Below are 12,475 nucleotides of genomic sequence, written 5' to 3'. Positions count from 1 at the left end.
TTAAATTCAAATTTATTGATCACGAAATTAAAGTTATTAATCGGAAATCACAATACTACCGGGCGTTGGCCAGCGAAGTTTGTCAACGGAACGCAATACAGCGTTTACGACACTGATGTAAAACACATTACACTGATGTCGGTTCTCGGTTTAGTTGTGTACTAGAATATTCCTGGGTTTAACCGGTTCAAGCCAGTTTGAGTCAAAGCATGCCTGTGTCGTGGATGTATTTATGTACATTATAACTCACCAGCAAATACCGGTCTTATCTAACACAGTATTAAACTGATTCGCGAATGAATGCTTATATTCCCTCTCTCTAACATAATGTCCATTATACGACCGAGGAACCCTCTCTCTAATATATTTTAAAAAGTAACTCATCCCTTCTCATCTCATCTCATCTCTTTTCATTCCTCTTCTCTTCTCTCCGCTGCTCCAATTCTATTCCTACATGCGGATATCGCAGAATCTACATGTGCGAAACACGAATTAGCAGCAGAGGAAACTTTACAACACTGATGCAACGCGGATTCACTTATAGCCCTTTAAAACTCTACACATGTGTGTGAGTCTGCTCGTGTGTTTACGTCATTAATTTAAACACTCGACTTAAAACACTTCTAACATCCTCATATAAGTTGACATGACAAAGTTATTTTTTAGTCTAATATTTCATCTAGTTCTTTACTTAAATTAATATTGTCACGAAATACTTTTAATTTATTAATTTAAACGACAGTTGAGTCTTTAAATCGGCTTTTTTTCCATTGAATAAAATATTATTTTTTCTATTCGATCACGACTTTATATTTATGCGGGTGATCTTGCAGTAAATTTAAAGATTTAAATTCAACTAAGGCCCCTAAGTGTAGACTTGGGTTAGAGGACTCTGGTCCCGCATGGAAAAGCTATATATTGTTAAAAGTATATAAAAAATATATGGTGAATATGTGATAAATATATGGCGGCAAAAATATCTATATTGAAAAATATATGTTTTTTACATATATTGGATTATATATTTATCATAATATATTTACTTGTATATAATGTTTTGTATTTTTCTATAGATATTATCTCATATAATGCTCAATATATTCTTATCATATATGGATAGTATATATATAATTTATAAGTATAATATAATAAACTTGATATATATATCCATATATTTTGACTCATATAATTAGTGGTATATGGTCTCTATATAATTGATTATATATGAAAGAATTTATATGATTAAATATATGGTTCGCGGTATATTGGAATTATATTTTTCCAGTATATCAAAACTTAGATTTTTCGCAATATATTTAAAATTTTATTTTTTAATTTACTTTTGCAATTTCTACACAATTCCACAAAAAAAAGTCAAATTTATTATTTTTTCTCCTTCTTTTCATTGACCTTACATTTACTGGCAATAACCTAAGAAAAGTAAAAAAAGTGCGATATATTTTACAATATATTGGAAACCATATATTTCGCAATATATTGGAAAACATATATAAAAAATATAAAAAATACTATATATTAATTAATATACTACTTTCAATATAATATGTCAATATAAAAAAGATATATTTAAATATATATATAAAACATACATAAAAAGTCATATATTGATAAATATATTGATAATATATTCTAGCAATATATTTTTTTTCAATATATTATCATATATTAATACGGCAAAAATATAAATATTATTTTATATATTGTACAATATATCACATTATAATATTCATATATTCTATCATATATGTTTTCACATATAAAGTTTTTTCATGCGGGGTGTAATACCACCCCCATGCAACCGACCCCCATTAGACTAAAGAGCATCCCGATAAGATGTTTTAAAAAAAGGACCCGTGGCATAGTCCTGTCCTGACAAAGCGATGTCTAGTTTTTTTCATTCTCTCTCTTTTTGTAATTAATACTTATTTTTTACTTACAAGAGAATTATCTTTCCGAACAGACCCGGACCTCTTTCTCACACTCATGAGAAATAAATGGATCTATTTTTGCTGGACTCGTACAGTAAAGGGGAATTTCAAAACGAGTTTTCTCGGAGACAAATTAGAACTTCTGAGAATACGAAATTTTCTGCCTTCTGTTAATGTTTTAAAAAACGCTAAACTTTTCATTTTAGGCTTCGAATATTTATCCCGGGGAAAATGGGTTACCGTTACGCTTTTAGTGCAATACTGTTTCAATGTTTAAATTTGTAATTTAATATTTGTTGTTGAAATTGTATTACTAGACGTTAAAAGTAAATAACATGTGAGGATTGCAGTTTATTTAATTACCAAGTCATTTATCATAATTAGAGCGGGAATTTTTGCTTTGATTCAAAAATAAAAATTAATAATTGACGTCAAATTTTTGATATTGCGGCGGAAGTATTGGTCGTATAAAAAAATTTTTTAAACAAGAGTTGTAGAAAATTTAATTTTATGAAAAAAATGTCTCTTATAATTTTTTCTTAGGACCAATATTTTCACCGTAATGTCAAAATTAAGATTTTCATAATTATCAAAAATTTGAATCATTCATTATGAATCTTAATTTTGGAATTGCGGTGAAAATATTGGTCGTATAAAAAAATTTTTCAGATAAAAGTTGTTCAAAATTTAGTTTTGTAAAAAAAAACGTCTCTTATAATTTTTTCTTTGGACCAATATTTTCACCGTAATTTCAAAATTGAGATTTTCATAATCATCAAAAATTTGAATCATTCATTATGAATCTTAATTTTGAAATTGCGGTGAAAATATTGGTCGTATAAAAAAATTTTTTAGATAAAAGTTGTTCAAAATTTAGTTTTGTAAAAAAAACGTCTCTTATAATTTTTTCTTAGGACCAATATTTTCACCGTAATTTCAAAATTAAGATTTTCATAATGATCAAAAATTTGAATCATTCATTATGAATCTTAATTTTGGAATTATGGTGAAAGTATTGGTCGTATGAAAAAATCATAAGAGACATTTTGTTTCGAAAATTAAATTTCTTACAACTTTTGTTTCAAAAATTTTTTTATAAGACCAATATTTTCGCCCTAATACCAAACATTCTAACCAATCATTCGAAATTAAGGCAAAAATTACACACAGTAAGATTTTTTTAAGTTTTTGAAATGCATTTTTTAAAATATTTTCTTAAAAGTTTAAAATAAATTTTTTAATGTCTGCTACTTTTAGCATCATGAAATTTTAAATTAAAGAATTAGTGATCATAAATAATTTTTCTTTCGTTAAAAGTCTACTTGAAGAATTTGTAAACATAATAATTTAATTTAAAAAATTAGTATTAATTTAAATAAATATTCTGTAAAAACAAAACAAGCAAACAAACAGTTATCTTGAAGTAGTGATATCAATAACAGATTTATTTACGTCACTACCCTAAGCGATCTTGACTGCAAATTGACAAAAACCTACGGCCAGAATTCAACGTCAACTTGACTACACAGAGTTGATGTTTAATTAGTCGACGCCAACTTTCAGCAACAATTTCTGTCAATTTAACTTCAAAACACGGGTGCAGATTTACGACTTGTAGTTGAAAATTGATCCATAGTGTAGTCAAAAAATGGAATATTTCATTTTTAGCAACAGTTTGTTACCAAATTGAAGGAAACTTTTGCTGCCCTAGCGAATTTTTTTTTTTTAGCAGTTTAAGTTTCTTTTGGGTAAATTTTCGGTATAGTGGAAAATGAATAAGATTTCGACATCTCTTTCAAATTCATACACAAATAGGGCGGCCATAAATCGGGAAAACCGGGAATATCGGGAATTATCAGGGAATTTGATGCAATCGTGAAATATCATGGACATGTCGGAGAGTTTCGAAAAGAATCCGGGAATTTAATTGCAACAGTTCAAAATTTAAAAATTTTTTCACTAATTCACTAGTCACAAAAATTGAGGGATATTAAAAAAACCCAAAATTTTGAAGTGATTGCCAATAGGCTGTAACTCCAAGGAAAATGTTCGTACAAAGATAACAAAAAAAGAAAATTTTAGCTTCAAGCGCTCCTAAGAAAACCATCGCAAAACAAATTTTCAAATTTTTGCTCGTCTTAAAAACGGTCGACGGGCTTCATTAATTGTTTTTCGATAATTATCATTGATTTTTTTATTACTTCGGAACCGTGGATAATAAAAAAAATTCCAAGACCAGATCAGAAAACTAGACACTTAAAGCTATAATTTGCCTTTTTTGTTTTTGTCGTACGCGACCATTTTCCTGCGAGTTACAGCCTGTTGAAAATCACTTAAAAATTCGTAGTTTTTTTTTTTGAATATTTATTTAGAGTCGCATTAACCTTTGATCCTTAGCGACTACATTAACAGTTACAATCAATACATGGGTTAAAACTATAATATAAAACAGAACGGAAAGAACAACAACATAAATGGCTGCGATATTTGAATCAGGGTAATTACAAAGGTTGTTATACAGAATTTTGTAGATTGAAGTTAATGAGTATCTCCTCGATTGCGTCCAGGTGTTTTACGTTGTCGAAGATTTCTAGTAAATTGGTTGGTAGTTTTAAGTTTACCTTTATAGTTCGCAGTTTGGGGCACTTGATTACATTTTCAACGGTTAGGATCTCGTTACAGTCTGGACATTTTTGAGGATCAGATTTACTGATGATATACTGATAAAAAAACTATCTTGATTCAAGAAAAATTTTTTCTTCAAAATGTGGTTCTTGTTTCAAAATTTTTAATTGTTTTAATTCAAGAAATAAGTCCTTGAACCAAAAAATTGAAATTCTCGGATAGAGAAAAAAAATTCTTTGTTTGAGAATTTGATTTTTCGATGAAGCCTTTTTTGTTTTGAAACAAAATTCTGACATATTTCGTTCAAGAATTTCTTGCTCTTGGATTAAGATAGGCAAAATCTAGGTTTAAGACATTACCGACTCATTTCGAGAATGGCGCGGTTTTTAAATCAAGATATCAATTTACTCAGCTTGAAGAAAAACTTTTTTTTTTATTTTAAAAATAAAAAGTTTTAAAGTGATTTTTTAGGACTACATTCATTTACTTCAGATATGTTAAAGTAGAAATTTATTTTTGAAAAAATTTTTTTTTTCATTACTTAAAAAACATCTTCTATCAAGGAATTATTACTTGAACCAAAAATTTAAAGTTCTTAAAATAATAATACGACATTTTTAGTTGAAGACAAGTGGTCTTGCTTGAAGAATTCGATAGTATCGATTGAAGATAATATAGTTTCGGATCAAGACACGAGAGTTATCCATCGAAGATACAAAATCTATAGAGCCAAGAAAATCTAAATCAAGACAAGAATTTCTTGAAGCAAGACAATTGGTTTTCTTCAGAAATAAATTCTTGGCTCAAGAAAATATTTCTTGAGTCAATATAAATTTTCTATCAGTGTATGTCCGTGGGAGAGTGCTGTATGACTTATTCGCAGTCTTGTAAACAGACATTGGTCAGTTCTCAGTTTGAATTGTGGGGCAATTTCCCAAATATCTTTCCGGATTTTGCTGAGTTTCGTGTCTACTGCTGTCCAAATTAAGTTTCATTTTGCTAGAATGTGTTTTTTTACAGCTCTTTTAAAATCTATTGCCGGAATATTTAATTGCGTAGAGAGGTCTTCACCATCTATGGTGGCTTGTTTTGCGTTCGTCGGCGTAGTTTTTTTAATATCCCTTAATTTTAGTAACTAGTGTATTTTGAATTTATTTGAACCATAAAATTTCTTATTTAATGAAGTAACTTACATATATTTAACATCGAATAATCAAAAGTAAGCTATATTAATTTATTTTATTGACTTTTTTTTGGTTTCTCGCATGAATTAATCGTCAAATTTAATTATTGACAATAAAAATATAATAAAATTTTTGAATATCATTGATACGAATAAAATTTTTGAATCGGAAAAATGTAAAAAATTTTACTGGAAAACTGGGAAGTATTAGGAAACTTTGAAATCATTTCTTTGTAGTCACCCTGTTAAATCATCATGTTGAATTTAAGCATGTGTGACTTGGGTTTTTGATATCATCAAATTCGCTAGGGTGAGCATATTAGCAAATATTGATCATCATTTAAAAAAAAAATTTTAAATGAAATTACTTACGTTGTATTGTTTGGGTCAGTGGAATTCAGTTGATTGTTTAATCCAGAATTTGTTGGCGGTAATAAATTGAGTGGTATCTGAAATTTGAAAAAAGTATGTAAAGGCGCGTTCGGCTGCTTGCCCTAGGCTGCTTGGAGCAGAGCCAATTAATACCGAAAGAATCCAACGTCAATTTAAAAATTATTGTTTATTTTACTCGGTAAATTTAGTGACGAATAAGGTTTTGTTCCCTTTTTTTTTAATGGTCGAAAATATCATAATTTGTCACAATGATCAGGTCGTCGTTATCTAAAAAAAATTTTTTTAACCTAAGCGCCCTAGCAGATCTGAATTGCGGTAAATTACCGCAATTTACGGCATTCGGAAGAATTACCGTAATTTACAGCAAATTACGGTAGATTGTCGTAAATTACTGTAAAATACCATATTTTACAGCAAATTTACGGTACAATCGTGGCAGTTGCCGTAAAGCACGCTAATTTACGGTAAGTTACCGCAACCCTAGTAGAAATGTTCAATTTTTTACTCGATTAAGTCTAGTATCTGGCTAGCGTTCATATCTAGTAACTGGCCAGCAATCTTATCCAGTAACTGGCTAGTGAAACTAGGTAAAAACTGGAAGTTGCGCCACCTATAACTGAATCGTAAACATTGGTCACACTGATGTTCTACTTATACTAGTGTATGTGTATGTTTATTTTTTCACTTTAACCTGTAAGTTGAATAATATTTAGTAAACATCAAGAAACAATACAAATAATTAACCCTCGCGGTTTTGCGAATGCCGTAAAAATGCCGTAAATTTTCGGCATTTATACACATGCCGTAAATTTACCGTAATAATTTGGTAATAATATGGTTATATTGGCCAGTTTTTTTGCTGCACTTATACTGTAGAGTTACCAGATTATTATAGTAAAATTACTATAAAAATGCCGAACTTTTACCAAAAAAATGCCGTAAAAAAACTATAAAAATGCCGAATTTTTACCGAAAAAATGCTATATAAATACCGCAATAATGCGATAATTTTATAATAATAAAATCGTATTTTTTCGGTAATTATACCGTAGATATCCTGCAATTTTGCCAGATTTATCCTGATATAATGAAAAATTGTAAAAAATTTGGTTTTATTTTATATTTGCTTCTGCGGTTAAAATCATCGAAAATGTGCAAAGTGTAAAATTTTATATTTTATTCTATTAGTTCACACATTTCTTATTGAAACAAAAGAATGTAAGTGAAAATGAGAATCCGGGAAAATTGAGGTTTTCAATTTTCTTAAGTTTGTTTGTAAAGATGTGAATACAATTAGTATCAACTTTCGAATAAGCGATTTGGCATAATGCTTAACAGATCAGGCTTTGAATCATTAGGACTCGGGATCGAGCCCACGGGTTGGCGGGTTTTTTTTTTTTTTTCATGACAGTTATTGTACATATAACTTTATAATGTTATATATAATTATATATAATTAAATAAAATTTTATATAATTATATATAATTTTTGTTCCGGGTAGAACGTTTTAATGCTGCAAAAATGCCGAAAATATGCTGTATAATTACGGTTTTAATGCTGTTAAAATACCGTATTTTTTCTGTTTTATTACCGTAAATATTCTGAATTTTTTTCGTAAATTTTTGGTAGTAATGCGGCAAAAAAACTGGCCAAAATAACTTGAATAATACCATATTTATGCAGTATTTATACCGTATAATTCCGGTATTATTTCGGTATTTCCAAAACCGCGAGGGAACAAAAAATAAAAATTGTGTCTTTCAAAATAAAAATAATCGGTAATATATTTTAAAAAATGGATGAAGTTAAAAAAATCGACACAATAAACGAATTACGGTTGTGGGCAATCAAAACAAATACTCCAGATTGTCATCTAGACGAATTATTAAAAATTTTACGAGGAGTTATCCCAGATTTGCCAATGTGTGCAAAAACATTTCTAAATAAATGCAGTGTATCATTTGAAATAGAAAAAATTCCAGATGTTGTTGTTGTTATTATGATAATTTTTAATTGTAATAAAATCAATATTTAATACTCGATAACCACAAGATCAACAAGAGTCGCCATGTTTTATTTGCTATCTAGTAAAACTGGCCAGTTACTAGACAATTACTGGATATTATACTAGCCAGTTCCTAGCTTAAGTCTAGTTAAACTAGCCAGTTACTGGCCAGATACTTGATTACGTTTCTACTAGGGAATCTACGGTAATCTACCGTAATTTACCGCAATTTACGGTGTTCAGAAGAATTACCGTAAAATGCGACATTTTTACCGTAAATTACGGTAAGATACGACATTTTACGGTAAATATGTAGTGTTAGGAAAATCTCTTTAATTTTAGAAATTTTTTCGGGTTGGCTCTGAGTACCCATACGAAAAAATTTATAACCTAAAATATAATCGGTTATAATTATTATAATTTGAAATATATTGTCGGAATATATCCACAAAATTATATCCACAACTTATAAGCAACTTTATAATACATTATAATCCAAAATATATTTTTAAGGTTACATTCGCTGATATATTCGCAAATTATAACCGGAATTATAATAAATTATACCCTAAAATATATCTTTAAAGGTGTACCCTTAGATATATACGAAATTATAACCGAAATTATAATAAACTATATCCAAAAATATATTTCTAAAGTTATATTCTCAGATATATCCGCAAATTATAACTGGAATTATAATAAACTATATCCCAAAATATATCTTTTGAGTTATATCCTTAGATATATCCAAAATTCTAGCGAGAATTATAATAAATTATACCCCAAAATGTATCTTCAGAGTTACATCCTTATATATATCCGCAAATTCTAACCGAAATTATAGTCAACTATATCCTAAAATATATGTTTTAAGTTATATCCTTAGATGCATCCGAAGTTATAACCAAAATTATAATAAATTACACCCTAAAATATATCTTTAAAGGTGTACCCTTAGATATATACGAAATTATAACCGAAATTATAATAAGCTATATCCAAAAATATATTTCTAGAGTTATATTCTCAGATATATCCGCAAATTATAACTGGAATTATAATAAACTATATCCCGAAATATATCTTTTGAGTTATATCCTTAGATATATCCAAAATTCTAACGAGAATTATAATAAATTATACCCCAAAATGTATCGTCAGAGTTACATCCTTACATATATCCGCAAATTATAACGAGAATTATAATAGATTATACCTTAAAATATATTTTTAGGGTTATATTCCCAGATATATCCGCAAATTCTAACCGAAATTATAGTAAACTATATCCTAAAATATATCTTTTAAGTTATATCCTTAGATACATCCGAAGTTATAACCAAAATTATAATAAATTACACCCTAAAATATATCTTTGAAGTTCCCGGGAAGAAAAAATTATATATAATAATATATAATCATATATAATTATATAATTTTGTATAATTATACATGATTATATCTCATTATTTTAAACTTTTTATCTTTAATTATATATAAATATACATAATTATTTAAATTTATATATAGTCTTATATAACTGTATATAATCATATATTTTTATATAAATATACATAATTCTGTTATTTTAAATATAATCATACATATTTTTACATTCGCTCGAAAAAATTTTATATAATTATATAAAATTTTATACAACTCAGTTCTAAAAAATTTTATCGAATCGCAATTTCTGAGTGAATATCAAGCTGTGCGGGTGTTTGAATCACAATATTTTGTGAAATAATTTAGATACAACCAAACAACGTAAGCCTATTCATAAAAACTGCAAAATGATTTAGAAAACAAAGTCTATAAAATTTTTTGATTCATTACCGCATTCATAAATGTTATAAAGAAAAACTTTTTTTTTAATTCTTGGAAATAGACTAACAAAACCCAAAGCGGGATGACAGCTAAAAAATTTTGAAGTTCCAACGATTAATTATGTTATAAAAAACTCAGATATAAAATTAAAAAAGTTTTAGTGAAGTTTAAAAGATTTTAACTTCTCATTTTTTTTTTTAATTTGCCAAAAGAAGGAATTATTGCCCCGCTATTAGTGGGTATACCACTATTGGTCTCTTTACCCTATAAACAATAACATAATTGAATACAATACAAATAATAGAATCAATCATTTATAGATGTCTTCAATTTTCTAAAGTTGATTTGTATCCAAATAAATACAATTAACTTCTACTTTCAAGTGGTTCATTCAGCACAGTTGTTAATATATCCGACTTCGAATCAGAAGAGTTTGGGTTCGAGCCCATGACTCGGCGAGATTTTTTTTTTTTATTTTTTTCATGGCTGTTATTGTATATGTAACTTAATAAAGTTATATATAATTATATATTTATACCTCGATTAGACTTTAAAATTGTATTTGAAAATTTAGAATTTAAATTATAATTTAGAGTTATAATTACAATTTTGAAATTAGAATATGATTATTGTAATCTTGATTATAATTCTAAATTATATCTCACGGTTATAATCTTGCGGCAAAATGTCATATAATCTAGGATATATCCAAGTTATAATCATGGATACATATTTGACTACATTTTCGGTTATAAATATTTTCGTATGGGTAGCCCAGAGCAGGCAATCGAACATTTCATACTTATACAGTAAATAAATAAAAAACTAAAACTATATATATTTAATGGTTCACTTACTTCACTAAGAACAGTACATTCACAGCTTGGCTGGTATAAGTCTTGTTTTTCCGGGGATTTCCGTCGTATTTTTTCATGATCTTGTTTGTGCTTACGATCAGCTCCTTTTAATTTGAAAACCTTAATTTGGCAGGAGGCTGCATGCAGTCGGAAATCATTGCATAAAGTTGTTTCTACTTGGATTCGAAAGGGTACACCTTTCTCACCTCCGTGTTTTTTAGCCGTAAATTCAGTGCTGATACAGTTTATCTGTTGATAAAACAATCATTTTTAAATTAAATAATTATATTCAATTGAATTATTGCACATAAGTGCGAACGCGAAGAGGATTCTGAAATCAGAAGATCTGATAGGCTAGCCATGAAAAATAACAGTCAAAACTTTAAACTACCAAACTTCGCTACTATTTTTTATGAGCGCTCATTTGTTGTTTCTTCGATACGACTTTGGAGAGACCTACCGGTTGATATTTCAAATTCGAGCAGTTTAGAAGTTTTTAAAAATAATATTTTTGATTTTCTATTAAAACTTGAGCTAGACGATAGTAATAAATTAGCTATAAATTACCCATGTAAAAAAAATTCGTCCCAAAAAGATTCCAAAAAAGTTCCGCAAGTGGAACTTCTAAACATGAGACAGAATAGAACTTCGAATGGAACTTTTTTGAAACGTTAGTAATTTTGATGGTAAAAAAAAAGTTTTTATGAGCAAATTTAGAGTCAAAAAAGGACGTTCGTGGAACTTTTTTGGAATTTTTTATGGACGTTTTTTTTAGTTCTATAAAAAATTTATAAGTAGTGATTTTTGAACTATTTTGGCATGTTTCTAGAACATCGTTATTCTACAAAAGATGCAAAAGAAGTGATTTCGAAAAGTTTTTGGAAGGCCTTTTTTAGTTCATAAAAAAGTAAAAAGTGGTGATTCGGAACTTGTTTGGAATGTTTTTGGAACGTCTATTTTAGTTCTATAATAGGTTGTAAAGTAACGAGTTTTAGACCATTTTTGAATGTTTTTGGAACGTCTTTTTTTAGCTTCCAAAAAAGTCAAAAGTGGTGATTATGGAACTTTTTTAAAATATCCATATAAAATTCCAAAAAATTTCCAAGAACGTATTTTTTTTACTCTAAATTCGCTCATAAAGACTTTTTTATTTTTCCATCCAAATTACTAATGTTCCAAAAAAGTTCTATTCAAAGTTCTAATCTGTCTTATGTTTAGAAGTTCCACATGCGGAACTTTTTTGGAATCATTTTGGGACGAATTTTTTTTACACGGGTAGTGTACTTCAATTATTCGATTTGATAACGATTATGTAGCACTTATGTTATATATAAGGTAAAAGCTATACCCGCTCACTTTTCATTGGAGTGAGATTAAATCACTCAGTATAAATTAATAAATAAAATGAAAAACCATATTTTTTTTATAGTTATTTTTGAAGTTTCGAGTATTAGAATAAAATTTAAGTTTGAAGAATAATGTTGATAATTAATTATCATTAATTTTTTAAAAAAGGTCCTTGAGTGTACCCATAGTCGCTCACTAAAAGTTGTGATGTCCCATTACTCGACCAATACATGGCCTTATAGTCGTTCAAAGACAATATCAATTAAACTATGATAAATTTATTGA

The 12,475-nt window shown here is 28.0% G+C and overlaps 1 protein-coding gene across 4 annotated transcripts in view; it reads right to left on the bottom strand.

The window, feature by feature from the left end:
* Positions 1–12,475, bottom strand: part of LOC130669369 (transcription factor CP2) — a 44,024-nt gene that overhangs the window by 14,470 nt on the left and 17,079 nt on the right. For all 4 annotated transcript variants that reach the window (XM_057472215.1, XM_057472217.1, XM_057472216.1 and 1 more), the window contains 2 exons: positions 10,844–11,092; positions 6,130–6,206 (listed from right to left, as the gene is read on the bottom strand). In XM_057472215.1, coding sequence (XP_057328198.1) covers positions 6,130–6,206; positions 10,844–11,092 — 326 coding nt within the window. The remainder of the gene's footprint in view (positions 1–6,129; positions 6,207–10,843; positions 11,093–12,475) is intronic.

This window comes from Microplitis mediator, chromosome 6 (assembly GCF_029852145.1).
Source record: "Microplitis mediator isolate UGA2020A chromosome 6, iyMicMedi2.1, whole genome shotgun sequence".
Lineage (NCBI taxonomy): Eukaryota > Metazoa > Arthropoda > Insecta > Hymenoptera > Braconidae > Microplitis > Microplitis mediator.
This window is presented reverse-complemented; position numbering and strand designations above follow the sequence as displayed.